Consider the following 12,778-nt stretch of genomic DNA (forward strand, 5'->3'; position numbering starts at 1 on the left):
TTGATTAATAATTATTATGTGCTTTTCATCGTTGTCATCACCATCTCTACTCCTTGTTCCAACTATATAGGGTTGGTTACATGAACCTTGTTTTACCATGCAAAACTTTCAATTATCCAAAACAAATTCATAACTAGAATTAGAGACTAGAATATGCAAATAAATAAATAAAATAAATAATTATGCAACAAAAATCATCAATGATGCTTGGTATCATATTATGCATAAAAAATTATATTTTTCCATGTTGTAAAGAAATTAAATAGTATGTTTTATCTTCTTATCTCTTTGTATTTGTTCTTTCAATAGCTATATGATCTCAATTTCCCCCATAAAAAAATGGAGATCACTGAAGTAAATATAAAACTGTGAGAGGTTCAAAAAGCTCAGAGCTTAAAAAGATGAAAGAGAATAATTATAAAGATTAAAATTTGAAGCAGTGAAGACTGGTCGAAAACAATGGTGTTTGGTAGCCGTCATTTGTTTTACCATGCCCCTAGAAAAATATTTATCAGATGCTCTCTCTCTCTCTCTCTCGCAATTACACCTCTTCCTCCATAAATGCTATTGCACCCTCTCAATACTCTCTGCAATTACTCCTCACTGCCACATCTCCATCTGTTCCCCTTTCTCCTTCTCTTCCCTCCCCAAATCACTTTCTCTTTCTCATCTCCTTTCTCTCCGTCCTTTATGCCTCAAGTCTCAGTCAAAAACATCCTGAAAACCACTCGCCGATACCCAAATAGTGGTTTTCCGGCTATCCAACAGTCTGTTAAACAGATCTAATCCACATATCATATGAGCTGAGTAAGAGCTTCAAAAGGGTTATTTTGTTCAGTCGAAGATCCCTTCACGAGTAAGTATAATCCAGGGAAAATTGCTCCACTTTTAGCAGTTGTTCGGAGGAGTGTTTTTTATTTCTTTAATTCACCATTATCCTTCTGTATGCGTCAATATGACTTTTGATTTCATTTCTCAGTTATTTTTTATTCCGTTTTATTACATTTGTCCCCTCTCTTCGCAGATCATCGAACGAGATGGAGAAAGAGTGAAGTCGGTTACTCCGAGATCTTCTTTTTGTTTTGTTTTATAGTCTGGTAATATTGATTCTCAAGGTCCATGTTTCGTAAAACCGACTTCTCACTGTTTTTTCTCTTCTTGTCATTTGGCACGTAATCACAGATAGGCTGGAGCAACCCTTTTTTCTGAAAACCAAAACCGTAGCCATTTCTGCACGTTTAGTATCTGTAATGATCTGATTAGCCTGCTCAGACTACAGCAATGAATCACAAAAACACTACCTCACAAAATCTGTATAAGACACCAAACGGGGAGTTAGAGAAGTGAAGGAGATTAAGTGTGAAAGATAGATAAGGGTGTCGGAGATGAACATGGAAAGTGTGTGAGACTGTGAATTGTTGTTATTGTTGTAGAGCGGGGGGGGGGGTTCCATATCGAAGGGTTTTTCTTGGGGGTGAAGTATGCCTGCCGGAATCATGATTCCACCAGGACATGTACCGCCGATGATGGGAAGGAATGGAAAAATCACTGGCTTTGGGTCATCTTCGGGTCTTACGCTCGGTCAGGTCAGCTCTATCTCCTCTTTCTATCTCACCCTTAAATTCTTGCCTTCTTTCCATTTTTACCTGTGTTTATTAGGCTTCGTTGGTCTCTTCCCTCTTTCTGTTTTCATTTTCTTTTCTTTTTTTCCTTTTTTTCATTTTCATGGGCTGTTAGATTGATTTAGCGACTGCTGAGCTTATTTCGTCTTCTGACTTCTTTAGTTCCTTTTTCTTCTCCTTTGTATATATTTCTTCTTCTTTTTCTTCTCCTTTGTATATATTTCTTCTTGTTTTTCTTCTACTGCTTAAACATTGTTAATAGACTTATTAGTATGACGGTAAACAACAAAGGTGTTAACTGGTTTCAATCCAAATCGTTCTCGATTTCCGAGAAACGCGTAAGGTCTTCTTTTTCAGAGGGGGAGAGAGTGTGAGAGTTTTGCCCTATAAATTTTGTCTGCAGATTCCATCTTCATGCATCTCAACATGAGTTTTCCTTGAGATGGGGGAGAGAGATCGATAGATCTTTTGTGCTACAAAGTTTTGCTACTACAATTATACTTTCTACTACAAAATGAGTTTTTCTTCTTTTTTTTTTTTTTTTCATTTATCCTAATATTTTCTCAAAAATTATTTTTTAAATCATTTAAAACATCGGCTTCTTTCTTTTGACTGTTGAGTGGTTAGCTTGCTTCACTTCAATAGTTTGAAAGAAAAATAGCTTCGGAATCTTAAGGATCTGGAGATATGTTACAGCCAAACATGTTGGATGGACAGCAACACCAGCTCGAGATGTCTCAGAACACCCCTGAAAGCGAGATGGCTAAGATAAGAGATGATGAGTTCGAGAGCAAATCCGGCAGCGAAAACATTGAAGGTGCCTCCGGTGATGATCAAGATCCCAACCAGCGCCCCAGAAAGAAGCGTTATCATCGCCACACTCAGCACCAAATCCAGGAAATGGAAGCGTAAGCTCTTGAAAATCTCTAAAGAAAAAGGAAAAGAAAAAGAAAAATGTCATTTAGGTTTTCGATCTCTAAGCCTTTTTCCCTGCTCTTATCAGTTTCTTCAAGGAGTGCCCTCATCCGGATGACAAACAAAGGAAGGAGCTTAGCCGTGAATTAGGATTAGAGCCTTTACAAGTCAAATTTTGGTTCCAAAACAAGCGCACCCAAATGAAGGTAAAACCCTTCATTTTGCATGGACTACATTACAGGCTCCGTCTAAGTTTTCTATATAAAAATAGTATCTGCATTTTCTATACTATGGCCTTTTCTGCCTTCTTGTTCTCACGTTTACTATACCTAGACTAACTATATTTGTGGGAATTGAAGATTGGCATGATTTTGTTAATACTGCTTAGATTCAGTTTTCTGATCACTTTCTGCTACCAATCTCTCTCCTCGTACAGACCCAGCATGAGCGCCAAGAGAACGCACAGCTGAGAGCCGATAACGAGAAACTACGGACAGAGAACTTAAGGTACAAAGAAGCCCTCAGTAATGCATCATGCCCTAACTGTGGAGGTCCCACTGCCATCGGCGAGATGTCATTTGACGAGCATCAGTTGAGGCTCGAAAATGCTCGGCTAAGAGAGGAGGTACCAGCGATGGATCGAGCTTACCTGTTTGCTGCTTTATTATAAGAAGCTGGGCTGGGAAGTTGTCACACTGAACTAATAAGTTATCAACTTTTCTCTTTGGTTTACAGATCGATAGGATATCGGGAATTGCTGCAAAGTATGTAGGCAAACCTTTGGTCTCTTACCCTCTTATGTCTCCTTCCATTCCTCCTCGTTCCCTTGACTTGGGTGTTGGGAATTTTGAGGCTCAGCCCGGCCTCGGTATTGGAGGTGGAGGGGAAATGTACGGGGCAGCTGGCGATCTCCTTAGGTCAGTCTCCGGGCCTAGCGAGGCTGATAAGCCAATGATTATCGAGCTTGCTGTTGCAGCAATGGAAGAGCTCATCCGGATGGCTCAACTAGGCGAACCATTGTGGGTGCCTTCCCTCGACAATGCAACCGAGATTCTATCCGAGGATGAATACATCCGGGTATTTCCTAGGGGAATTGGGCCAAAACCTGCGGCGTTCAATACTGAAGCTTCCCGAGAAACTGCTGTTGTTATCATGAACCATATTAACCTTGTTGAAATCCTTATGGATGTGGTACGTGCATTTTCTTTCACCGAAAAGAGTAGACAAGGTCATACCTTTATATGTTTACAGAACTGAATATCCCGAGAACCCAAGTTAATTTTCCCTTTTGGCTATCAGAATCAGTGGTCGAGTGTCTTCTCTAGCATCGTTTCAAGAGCCATGACGCTAGAAGTCCTATCAACTGGAGTTGCAGGAAACTACAATGGAGCCTTGCAAGTGGTAGTTAACTTATACAGTGCTCTTGATCTCGTTTTCTTTCAACTACTCATGAGGAGAGGTTTCTGATTTCATGCTGGTGAAATGAAACGTATTAACTAGAACTTTTTAACGATTTCGCAGATGACAGCAGAATTCCAAGTCCCTTCACCACTGGTGCCAACTCGAGAGAGTTACTTCGTCAGGTATTGTAAACAGCATGCCGAAGGGACATGGGCGGTGGTTGATGTTTCGTTGGATCATTTACGCCCTGGTCCTGTGTTGAGATGTCGAAGAAGACCGTCAGGCTGCTTAATCCAAGAGACGCCAAATGGATACTCGAAAGTGAGCAAATAAATATTCACAAACGAGAGTTAAATTAATTTCCATTTAATTAACATCGCAATCTCTCTCTCTCTCTCTCTCTCTCTCTCTCTTGTAGCTATAATAACTAGTTAATTTGGTGGTTGTATATTCGAAAGGTAACATGGGTGGAACATGTAGAGGTGGATGATAGAGCTGTTCATAGCATATACAGAGGGCTCGTTAGCTGTTGTCTTGCATTTGGTGCGAAGCGTTGGGTCGCCACCTTGGATCGACAGTGCGAACGCCTTGCAAGTGTAATGGCTAGTAACATACCTGCTGGAGATATTGGTGGTAATATTAATAATACTGTATCCGCTCAAATTAATTATATGAAAATTAAGAGAATAACGACTGTATATTCATTCTCTCTTCCGTAATTAACCAACCATATTCATTTCTGAGAAATCCTCACTATACATGTATTGAACTTGGCACTACTATGCACAGTCATAACAAGTCCAGATGGGAGAAAGAGCATGTTAAAGCTGGCTGAGAGGATGGTAGTAAGCTTCTGTGCTGGTGTGAGTGCTTCTACCGCTCACACATGGACTACATTATCCGGAAGTGGTGCCGACGATGTAAGAGTCATGACTAGAAAGAGCATCGACGATCCAGGCAGACCTCCTGGTATTGTGCTAAGTGCTGCCACTTCCTTCTGGCTACCAGTCCCACCAAAGAAAGTTTTTGACTTCCTACGCGATGAGAACTCCCGGAGTGAGGTACCTATATATATATATTAATATTTGGAATCATATATCCTCTTACACTTTTATCATCATCAGACACAAATAAATTAGATTTGAAATTTCTTCTTTTTTCTTTTTAGTGGTTAATTATAATGCTAGAATCCATGTTAACGAAGAAAATCATGAAGAATAAATTAAAAAACAGAGGCTTAATCATCTTTCATTAGATTCATAGGAATAATAGTCATACTAATTAAATTAGGCATGTAATGTAATCCTCGTATTCAAGTTATAACAATTGCTTCTCTCCTTTCCATCACCCTAATCAAAATGTTCCTATTAAGTTGAAGGGTAGAATCTTATCTCTAAACTTTTTTAATTTGTAATGGCTATCATATCATGCAATTACAGTGGGATATCCTTTCAAATGGCGGTGTTGTTCAAGAAATGGCACACATTGCTAATGGCCGTGATCCAGGCAACTGTGTCTCCCTACTGCGAGTTAATGTAAGTCACACAGTTGCAGAGATGGGTGTTTTTATATTGTCGGCCTGTATATCATGCATCTATATATGATCAATCTCAAACATCAAACTGATGATCACAATGAATTGAACTATCATTGTAGAGTGCAAATTCAAGCCAGAGCAACATGCTGATATTACAAGAGAGTTGCACCGACTCAACAGGCTCCTTGGTAATTTATGCTCCTGTGGATGTTGTCGCAATGAATGTGGTTCTCAATGGCGGAGACCCAGACTATGTTGCCCTCCTGCCCTCGGGGTTTGCTATATTACCTGATGGGGCACCAGTTCAGAGTGGAGTAAATTGTGGATCTCTACTGACTGTTGCATTTCAGATATTGGTCGATTCAGTTCCTACCGCAAAACTTTCTCTCGGATCTGTGGCTACTGTCAACAGCCTCATTGCTTGCACTGTTGAAAGAATCAAGGCTGCGGTTTCATGTGAAAGTACATGAATCCAAAAAACAGAGGCCACGGGTGAGTGTCATACAGCTCTATTTGATATTCATTAATTTTGTCCCTCTACTTTTTTTTTACTCTCTTCATTAATTAATGCTTTTTTAACTCCTCTATTTGATATTCTTATTGCTAAGACTTGAGGGCTTTTCAGCCTTTATGGGACATGGGAGTTAGGGCTGCAAACCAACTGGATCAAATCAGATATAGGTATATCTAAATTTGATTCGGTTCAAATCAGAAGTTATTATATCCGTCCAATTTATATCAGCTTCAAATCAATTTGGAATTGTAATTAATATTTGAGGGTAAATCCAAGATGCCGATAAGGTATGGTAAGAGCTTTGATCACTCAAACCCTCCCTCCCCATGGTGAATTTTGATGAATATATACCTCCTCATTAATTGCATGGTTACCATTTTTATGATACCTGTTAATTGGATATAAGTTTTCCGGTATCATATCTTTCCCTAATAATCATAATCGAGCCTTTATTTTTTTTGTCTTGTTTTTCAAAATACTTCCTTTATTTGAAAAATTAAAGAGATAGATATGTGTTTAATTGGAAGCAAGGGGAACCCTTGAAAACACAAATGTGTGAATGCCCATTAGGCTGTTATGTTGTTCGATTCGAGGTGGTGTAAGAATCGAGGTCATAGTCAGATAATCTTTGCCAATAAGCGGAGCCAAGGTGGAAGGATGAAACCACGCTCCAAGATCTGTAATCAAGAAAGATGTTAGAGGTTCGAGGAGTTATTCCTGGGTAGGCATTCCGACACTCAAGTCAGTGGAATATAGTAGGCGGTTGGGCCGAATAGTATGGGTGCTAGAAGTTGGAATCCTTTATCTTGAGCGGGAGATACCTTTTTATAGCCGAAAGTCAGTGTCCTGATCGGATTAGGCTTCTGGGGTTTCTAGATTGAGGTTAACCACCAAGGTCTTCGGTATGAGCCCTAATCCCTAGCGGAGTTGTCCCCATCCACTCCTGTTCTTGGTCATGCTTATCCACATTACATGGAATCAACGTGGCTGGGAGGATAAGGTGGGGATCACTACAATAGAACAATGCGGTCGTGACCACGGAGTCGGTGTAAACTGCGGAGATGTTAGAGCGACACCGACGTGGCCGCGATGACTGGGTGGTCATGTGATGCCCAGAGCCATCTCAACCATGACCCAAATAGCTACAAATGGTATCGAATTGTCCAAATTTGAATTTGACTTAGACCTCATTTGGGTGATTTAAATTTACTCTCACTTATACATAATTGAATGAAATACGGATCCAGCCCTATCCAATCCAATATAATCTGATTTTATTTGATTCAAGTAGAAAATGCTCATACATATATATATATTAAATTATATTGTGACTATCAATAAAGTTGGATGAATGTTGTGTTTTTATCAAATTGTCGTAGGTTCAAGTTTCATACTAGTAATTTTCAATCCATACTATTCATGAAATACAATAACAATGTCATTTTTTGTTCATTTATTAAAAATCGCAAATATTTTTAGTATCATTTCTAGTTTATAGTTTAGTTTATTTATAGTGTTCAAGTAAATGATATAGGAAAAACTTATAAATAATTAACTGGTATCATACAAGTGATAATTTATAAGTGGTATACATTAAAAAAAGGGGGGGGGGATTTTTTTATTGGTCAAATCTCTTCCGGTCTCATACTTTTAACACATAACAGATTTACCAAAAAAAGCAAGCAGTGAGAATATTTTCTATTAATGCATTAAATGCATTTTTACTATCAATTAAATTGTGTGAATATGTCTGCTAAGTCATTTTCATTTTTCCATGTTTATGTATGTTGTTGCAGAGAAATTAAAGAAGGAAGAACAAAACAGAAGGAAAAAGGGGGAGGGGGAATGTATTTTGGGTGACGGGTTGGAGTCAAGAGCGAACCTTACCTGACCCGTGGTGGCGTTATTGACTTCGCCAAACGGCAAGGAGATACACCACCAACCACCTCGCAAGGGAAATGGTTCGGGTATTGACTTCTTCAAACGGCAAGGAGATACAAGGATCGATTGACGATATACGGGGATATATAAATATAGTTTCATCTTCTATTGTAGAGTTAAGGTTTTGAATCTGATCTGTTACTTAATTCATCTGTGTCCTCTTTTATCCTTTGTTTCTTTTGTCTTCTTCCCCTGTCTGAGTGTGGTTTTGAATTGTTGGTGGTAGGATTTACACCACTAACAGACATTGGTTTCTGTCTTACTTAATATAGTTCTCATTAATTACACATGACTTTGGAATGAAACTCAAAACGTCGAATTCTCTTGTCGTCCCAAGATAACAATGTAACGACACAGTTCAGTTTGGTTTGTTGTTCCGGCCCACTGATTCCTCAGTTGGATGGATTCCATTGCCAAATATTTTTCCAGTTTGTCCGACTGATCTGAAACTAAAAGTCTTAACTATAAGGTGCTCATCTCAACAGTAAGGAAAAAGACAGCAAAGAAACTGCGACCATTATTAATACTTCACTTTGGTCTGATGGCCGATATACAAGATAACTGTAAATGAAGAAGCTGATGACATGGTACTGTAATTCAAGTCTTTTGTCTTGGCTGACAGTGATGTGACGATCCACCATCTTCGAAGAACAGCTGTTGTATATATATATATATATATATATGTATAGTACTAGAACTATGATAGTATCTTGTTCAAGTTTCAGAGTGTAGTATCACAGCGCCATTAAATTGTCCCTTTAATATAGGAAGATACAATAAAATTTTTGTCATAATGAAGAAAAAGTGTACCTGTGAATGTGAGCAAGTGGGTTGCCAGGACCATGTTGCGCGCGCTGCTCTCACTGGTCTCTTATGGCAAGATAGAAGAATCATAGAATGATTGATTAGTTGCGATACATGTGCCATTGGACAAATGCATGAAACATGCTTCCCTTGATGAACAAAGCCATGTTTAGGTTTGAGATTAACATAATGATTTCAGAAACTCAGGGCCAGGATTATGATTCTTAGGCTAAAAGACACCCTGAGTTTTTCAATTAGACTGAAGTATGCATACCTTGTGAGCTAATGCCATTGGACTTAAACATACCCTCCCATCACATGTGAACTCATTTAAATAAATTATTTAAAATCCTATTATTTTGTCCTTTATGTCCTTTTAAAGATAAGAGAGCTTTGGTCATCTACTCGGCATGGAGAGAAGGGATTTTATCTCCTTCTCCCATTATCCCTGCCCAAGATGCTTTGTGGAGAACTCCAAGAAGAAAGCCATAAATGCTTCTTCACCCATTCTCTTAAAAGAACGAGGAAAAAGGAAATTTGGTTACATGATTTCTTCTGTTTCAATAGGATATCCGGATGCAAAAGAGTAAACTCGTAGTCCATGAATTGTGTCAAAAACTCCTATCCAAGAACTTGTTGCCACCTAGGCATGATGATTATCATACTTTGTTGAGATTCTTGAAAGAAAGGGAGTCTAACATTGAGAAAACGATATATAAATGTGGGAAGAAATGCTTCGTTGGAGAAGAGAATATGGAATAAATATATTTTGGAGGAACCTAAATTTGAAGAGCTTGAGGAATTGATAAAGAATGGAGGTTGATAAACATGAATTTAACTCCTATTTGTTGTTTTTTTTTTTGAAAATTTGAAAGAAAATAAAGATAAAAGAGTCGCAAAATATATTTAAGTCCATTGAATTCAGAGGGTCTCCCCAGAGATGCACCCCACTAGCAACCCACAACACATCCCCTCTATGCATTGGGATCATCTTCCGAACTTGTCATAGCAAGATGTTCCCGTTGCACAGAGAGGATGTACTGTAAGGTGAGCCCTGTAGGGAGTCCATCCAAACTCTATAAGCTCAGTATATGTTTAAGCCTTTTACCAGTTATTATTATTATTATTATTATTATTATTGTTATTATTGTTATTATTATGTGTGGTTTGCTAGACATTCCTTGTAATTTGTGTATTATTAAAATGTCCCTTATAATTTTCAACCACTTTACTTGATTAACCTTGTTTGTATTTTCGTTTGGAATGGTCACATGGCCTCTTAAAATGAGTGACGTGATATGAGAACTAGTATCGGAATTTTTATTTCAAAAGTACACCTAACATATTGTTCTCATTTCAACCTTCTAATAACGACGAAATCAAAACGTTCCTCGATGATGGGTGCAACATCAAAATAGTGTGGAAGTGAAGAATTTCGGAAGTCAAAGGTCGTTCCCTTCCATTGTGATCTTATGATATATATACAAATTCATGAAGTTCTTGCTCCCCAAAACTTTCTAAAAACAAAATTTCTAAACTTCTAAATCCAAACTGTATAGGAAATATACAGAATATACATCCGGGATCTCCTAAGACTCGCGAACCATATCTTCGTCCAATACTCCCCCTCAAGGTGGTACATGAGGATTGCGAATGCCCAGCTTCCGAAGGAAAAAATCAAATTGTTTTTGTCCGAGAGCCTTTGTGAAAATGTCAGCAACTTGTTCGCTGGTACGTACATAGGAAGGCGCAATGGTGCCGGCTAGGAGCACATTGCGAATGAAATGACAATCAACCACAATATGTTTGCTTCGCTCATGGAAGACAGAGTTCGCAGCAATGTGCAGAGAAGCTTGATTGTCACAAAACAAGCGTATAGGTCGAGGATGAGATATACCCAAAGACGACAACAGACCTTTCAGCCACTTCAGCTCACAACTAGCAGTAGCCATTGACTGGTATTCAGCCTCAACAGAGGACTAGGAGACAGTATGTTGTTTCTTAGTCTTACAGGAGATGGGGGAATGTCATAACATGACAAAGTACCCAGTAAGAGAGAGATGAGTAAGAGGACAATTCGCCCAGTCGGAATCACAATAGACATATAATTGCATATCACTATCAGAGCGCAAAAATATTCCTTGACCAGGACATCCTTTCAAATAACGAACCACATGTAATGTCGCATCCCAATGATCAACACGAGGACACTGCATAAATTGAGCCAAGACATAGATGCAATAACTGAGTTCCGGCCATGTAATGGTTAAATAAATCAAATGACCCACAAGATGTCGATATCGTTCAGGGTCATACAGGAGTGCTCCGTCAGCAAGGGCAAGTTTATGATTCTGAGTAATAGGAAAGGGAGCAGGTTTGGACCCCAATAAGCCAGTTTCTATAATAATATCAAGTGCATATTTTCTTTGGCAAAGAAATATCCCCGATGATCCGCGAGTCACTTTGATGCCCAAAAAATATTTTAGAACACCCAAGTTCTTCATGTGAAAGCACCAGTTCATATACCGTTTAAATCTGTGTATGAACTCAGGGTTATTCCCACCAACGATTAAGTCATCAATATAACCAAGACATGCAAGACAAGCCCATTCTTGCAATATGTAAATAAGGAATAACCGGAATAGGACTGTTCAAACCCAAAAGTTTTCAAGGCAGCACCTAACTTAGAGAACCAGTTCCGGGGGGCTTGCCGCAGACCACACAAAGATTTCTGGAGTTTGCATACCTTTCTAGTCCCGGAGGCCAAAAAACCAAGAGGATGTTTCATATAGACCTCCTCATGGAGATCACCGTGCAAAAAAGCATTGTGGACATCCATTTGATGCAATTCCCAGTGTTGGGCAGTAGCAACTGCTAAGAAGGTTCGAACTGTGACCATTTTAGCCACAAGGGCAAAGTTCTCATTGTAATCAAGACCTTCAACTTGAGTGTTGCCAAGGACTACCAACCGTGCTTTAAATCTTTCAATGGATCCATCAGAGTTGTACTTGATTTTGTAGACCCATTTACACCCGATTGCCTTTTTTCCAGGTGGGAGGTCTTCCAAGGTCCATGTCCCATTGTCTTCCAAAGCCTGTATCTCTTGGCGCATAGCCTCGCGCCACTGATGTGTGACAAAGTCCTATAAGTAGCAGGGAGGCCCCTTTTCTCGATGTTCGTGGCCTAATAACTCCGTGGTGGGTTGAGGAGTAGCTAGAGTTTCATTATTTCTGCAATTTGTATGGCTCCTTATCTCATCAAGAGGACCTGCCTCCTCATCATAACCCGTTTTTTGATGTCTTTCATCGATCGTGTCGCTCCCCCTGAATTCTATATGAGGTGACTCAGATACCATGTCAGGAGGAGTGGCCCAAGGCAACCCAACATTTTCTTTGGCTATAGGAGGACTGGTTACTGAGGGTTGATGTTCTAGAGTGACAAAGGGAAACTCGGTCTCACTAAACACTATGTCTCATGAGACGAAGTAATCACCAGACTCAAGATTGTATAATTTCCATCCCTTTTTCCCAAAAGGGTACCCAACAAAGACACATTTCCTACTCCTAGCGGTAAATTTGTCACGATCCCGAGTATGCGAAAAACACAAGCAACCAAAAACTCTGAGATGTTTATCAGAAGAACTTTGTCCAAATAGCATCTCGTAAGGTGTTTTACCACCAAGAAGGGTCAAAGGTGTCTGGCTAATCAAGTACCCTTCGGTCAAAACACACTCACCCCAGAAATTGATTAGAAACTGTGCATGAAACCGGAGTGCTCTAGCCACATTCAAAATGTGTTCCAACACAGGAAGTTTCAAATAAAATTCCTTGCTCGTCAAAATATGATTTCAAGGATTTAAACTCTGTTCCATTATCACTTCTCACCACCTTAACCTTCTCATTAAATTGTCGTTCAATCATTGCACAAAAATTTTGGAGTTTTCAACCAGCTTCACTTTTTTCAACCAACAAATAAATCCAAACAGCTCGAGAATAATCATCAACAATTATAAAAAAATATACAACACCACAAGATGCAAATACT

At 39.1% G+C, this 12,778-nt stretch overlaps 1 protein-coding gene across 2 annotated transcripts; it reads left to right on the plus strand.

Moving 5' to 3' along the window:
• Positions 1-589: 589 nt before the first annotated feature.
• Positions 590-8,217, plus strand: LOC148878186 (homeobox-leucine zipper protein HDG2-like). Of its 2 annotated transcripts, none has more exons than XR_016100902.1 (14): positions 590-856; positions 1,025-1,586; positions 2,319-2,530; positions 2,626-2,743; positions 2,974-3,162; positions 3,273-3,728; positions 3,837-3,938; positions 4,059-4,259; positions 4,397-4,571; positions 4,728-4,999; positions 5,378-5,473; positions 5,595-5,967; positions 6,084-6,156; positions 7,786-8,217. XR_016100902.1 is itself a non-coding variant. In XM_088950499.1 (14 exons), exons 3-13 carry the CDS (start codon positions 1,482-1,484, stop codon positions 5,943-5,945), a joined length of 2,277 nt encoding a protein of 758 aa, XP_088806625.1. In that variant the 5' UTR covers positions 650-856; positions 1,025-1,053; positions 1,183-1,481; the 3' UTR covers positions 5,946-5,967; positions 7,786-8,217. The 2 variants fall into 2 exon arrangements, 1 of the variants encoding a protein (XP_088806625.1); XM_088950499.1 differs by lacking the exon at positions 6,084-6,156 and having other exon boundaries at positions 650-856; positions 1,025-1,053; positions 1,183-1,586.
• The last annotated feature ends 4,561 nt before the right edge of the window (positions 8,218-12,778 follow it).

Source organism: Nelumbo lutea, chromosome 1 (assembly GCF_056320005.1).
Source record: "Nelumbo lutea isolate HS-2025 chromosome 1, American lotus-T2T, whole genome shotgun sequence".
Lineage (NCBI taxonomy): Eukaryota > Viridiplantae > Streptophyta > Magnoliopsida > Proteales > Nelumbonaceae > Nelumbo > Nelumbo lutea.

Excerpts from the sequence above, each read along its gene's own strand:
- LOC148878186 (XM_088950499.1), top strand. The coding sequence starts at position 1,482 with ATGCCTGCCGGAATCATGATTCCACCAGGACATGTACCGCCGATGATG. Across the intron at positions 2,531-2,625 it reads CAAATCCAGGAAATGGAAGC|TTTCTTCAAGGAGTGCCCTC; the intron begins GTAAGCTCTTGA and ends TGCTCTTATCAG. Across the intron at positions 4,260-4,396 it reads CGCCAAATGGATACTCGAAA|GTAACATGGGTGGAACATGT; the intron begins GTGAGCAAATAA and ends TATATTCGAAAG.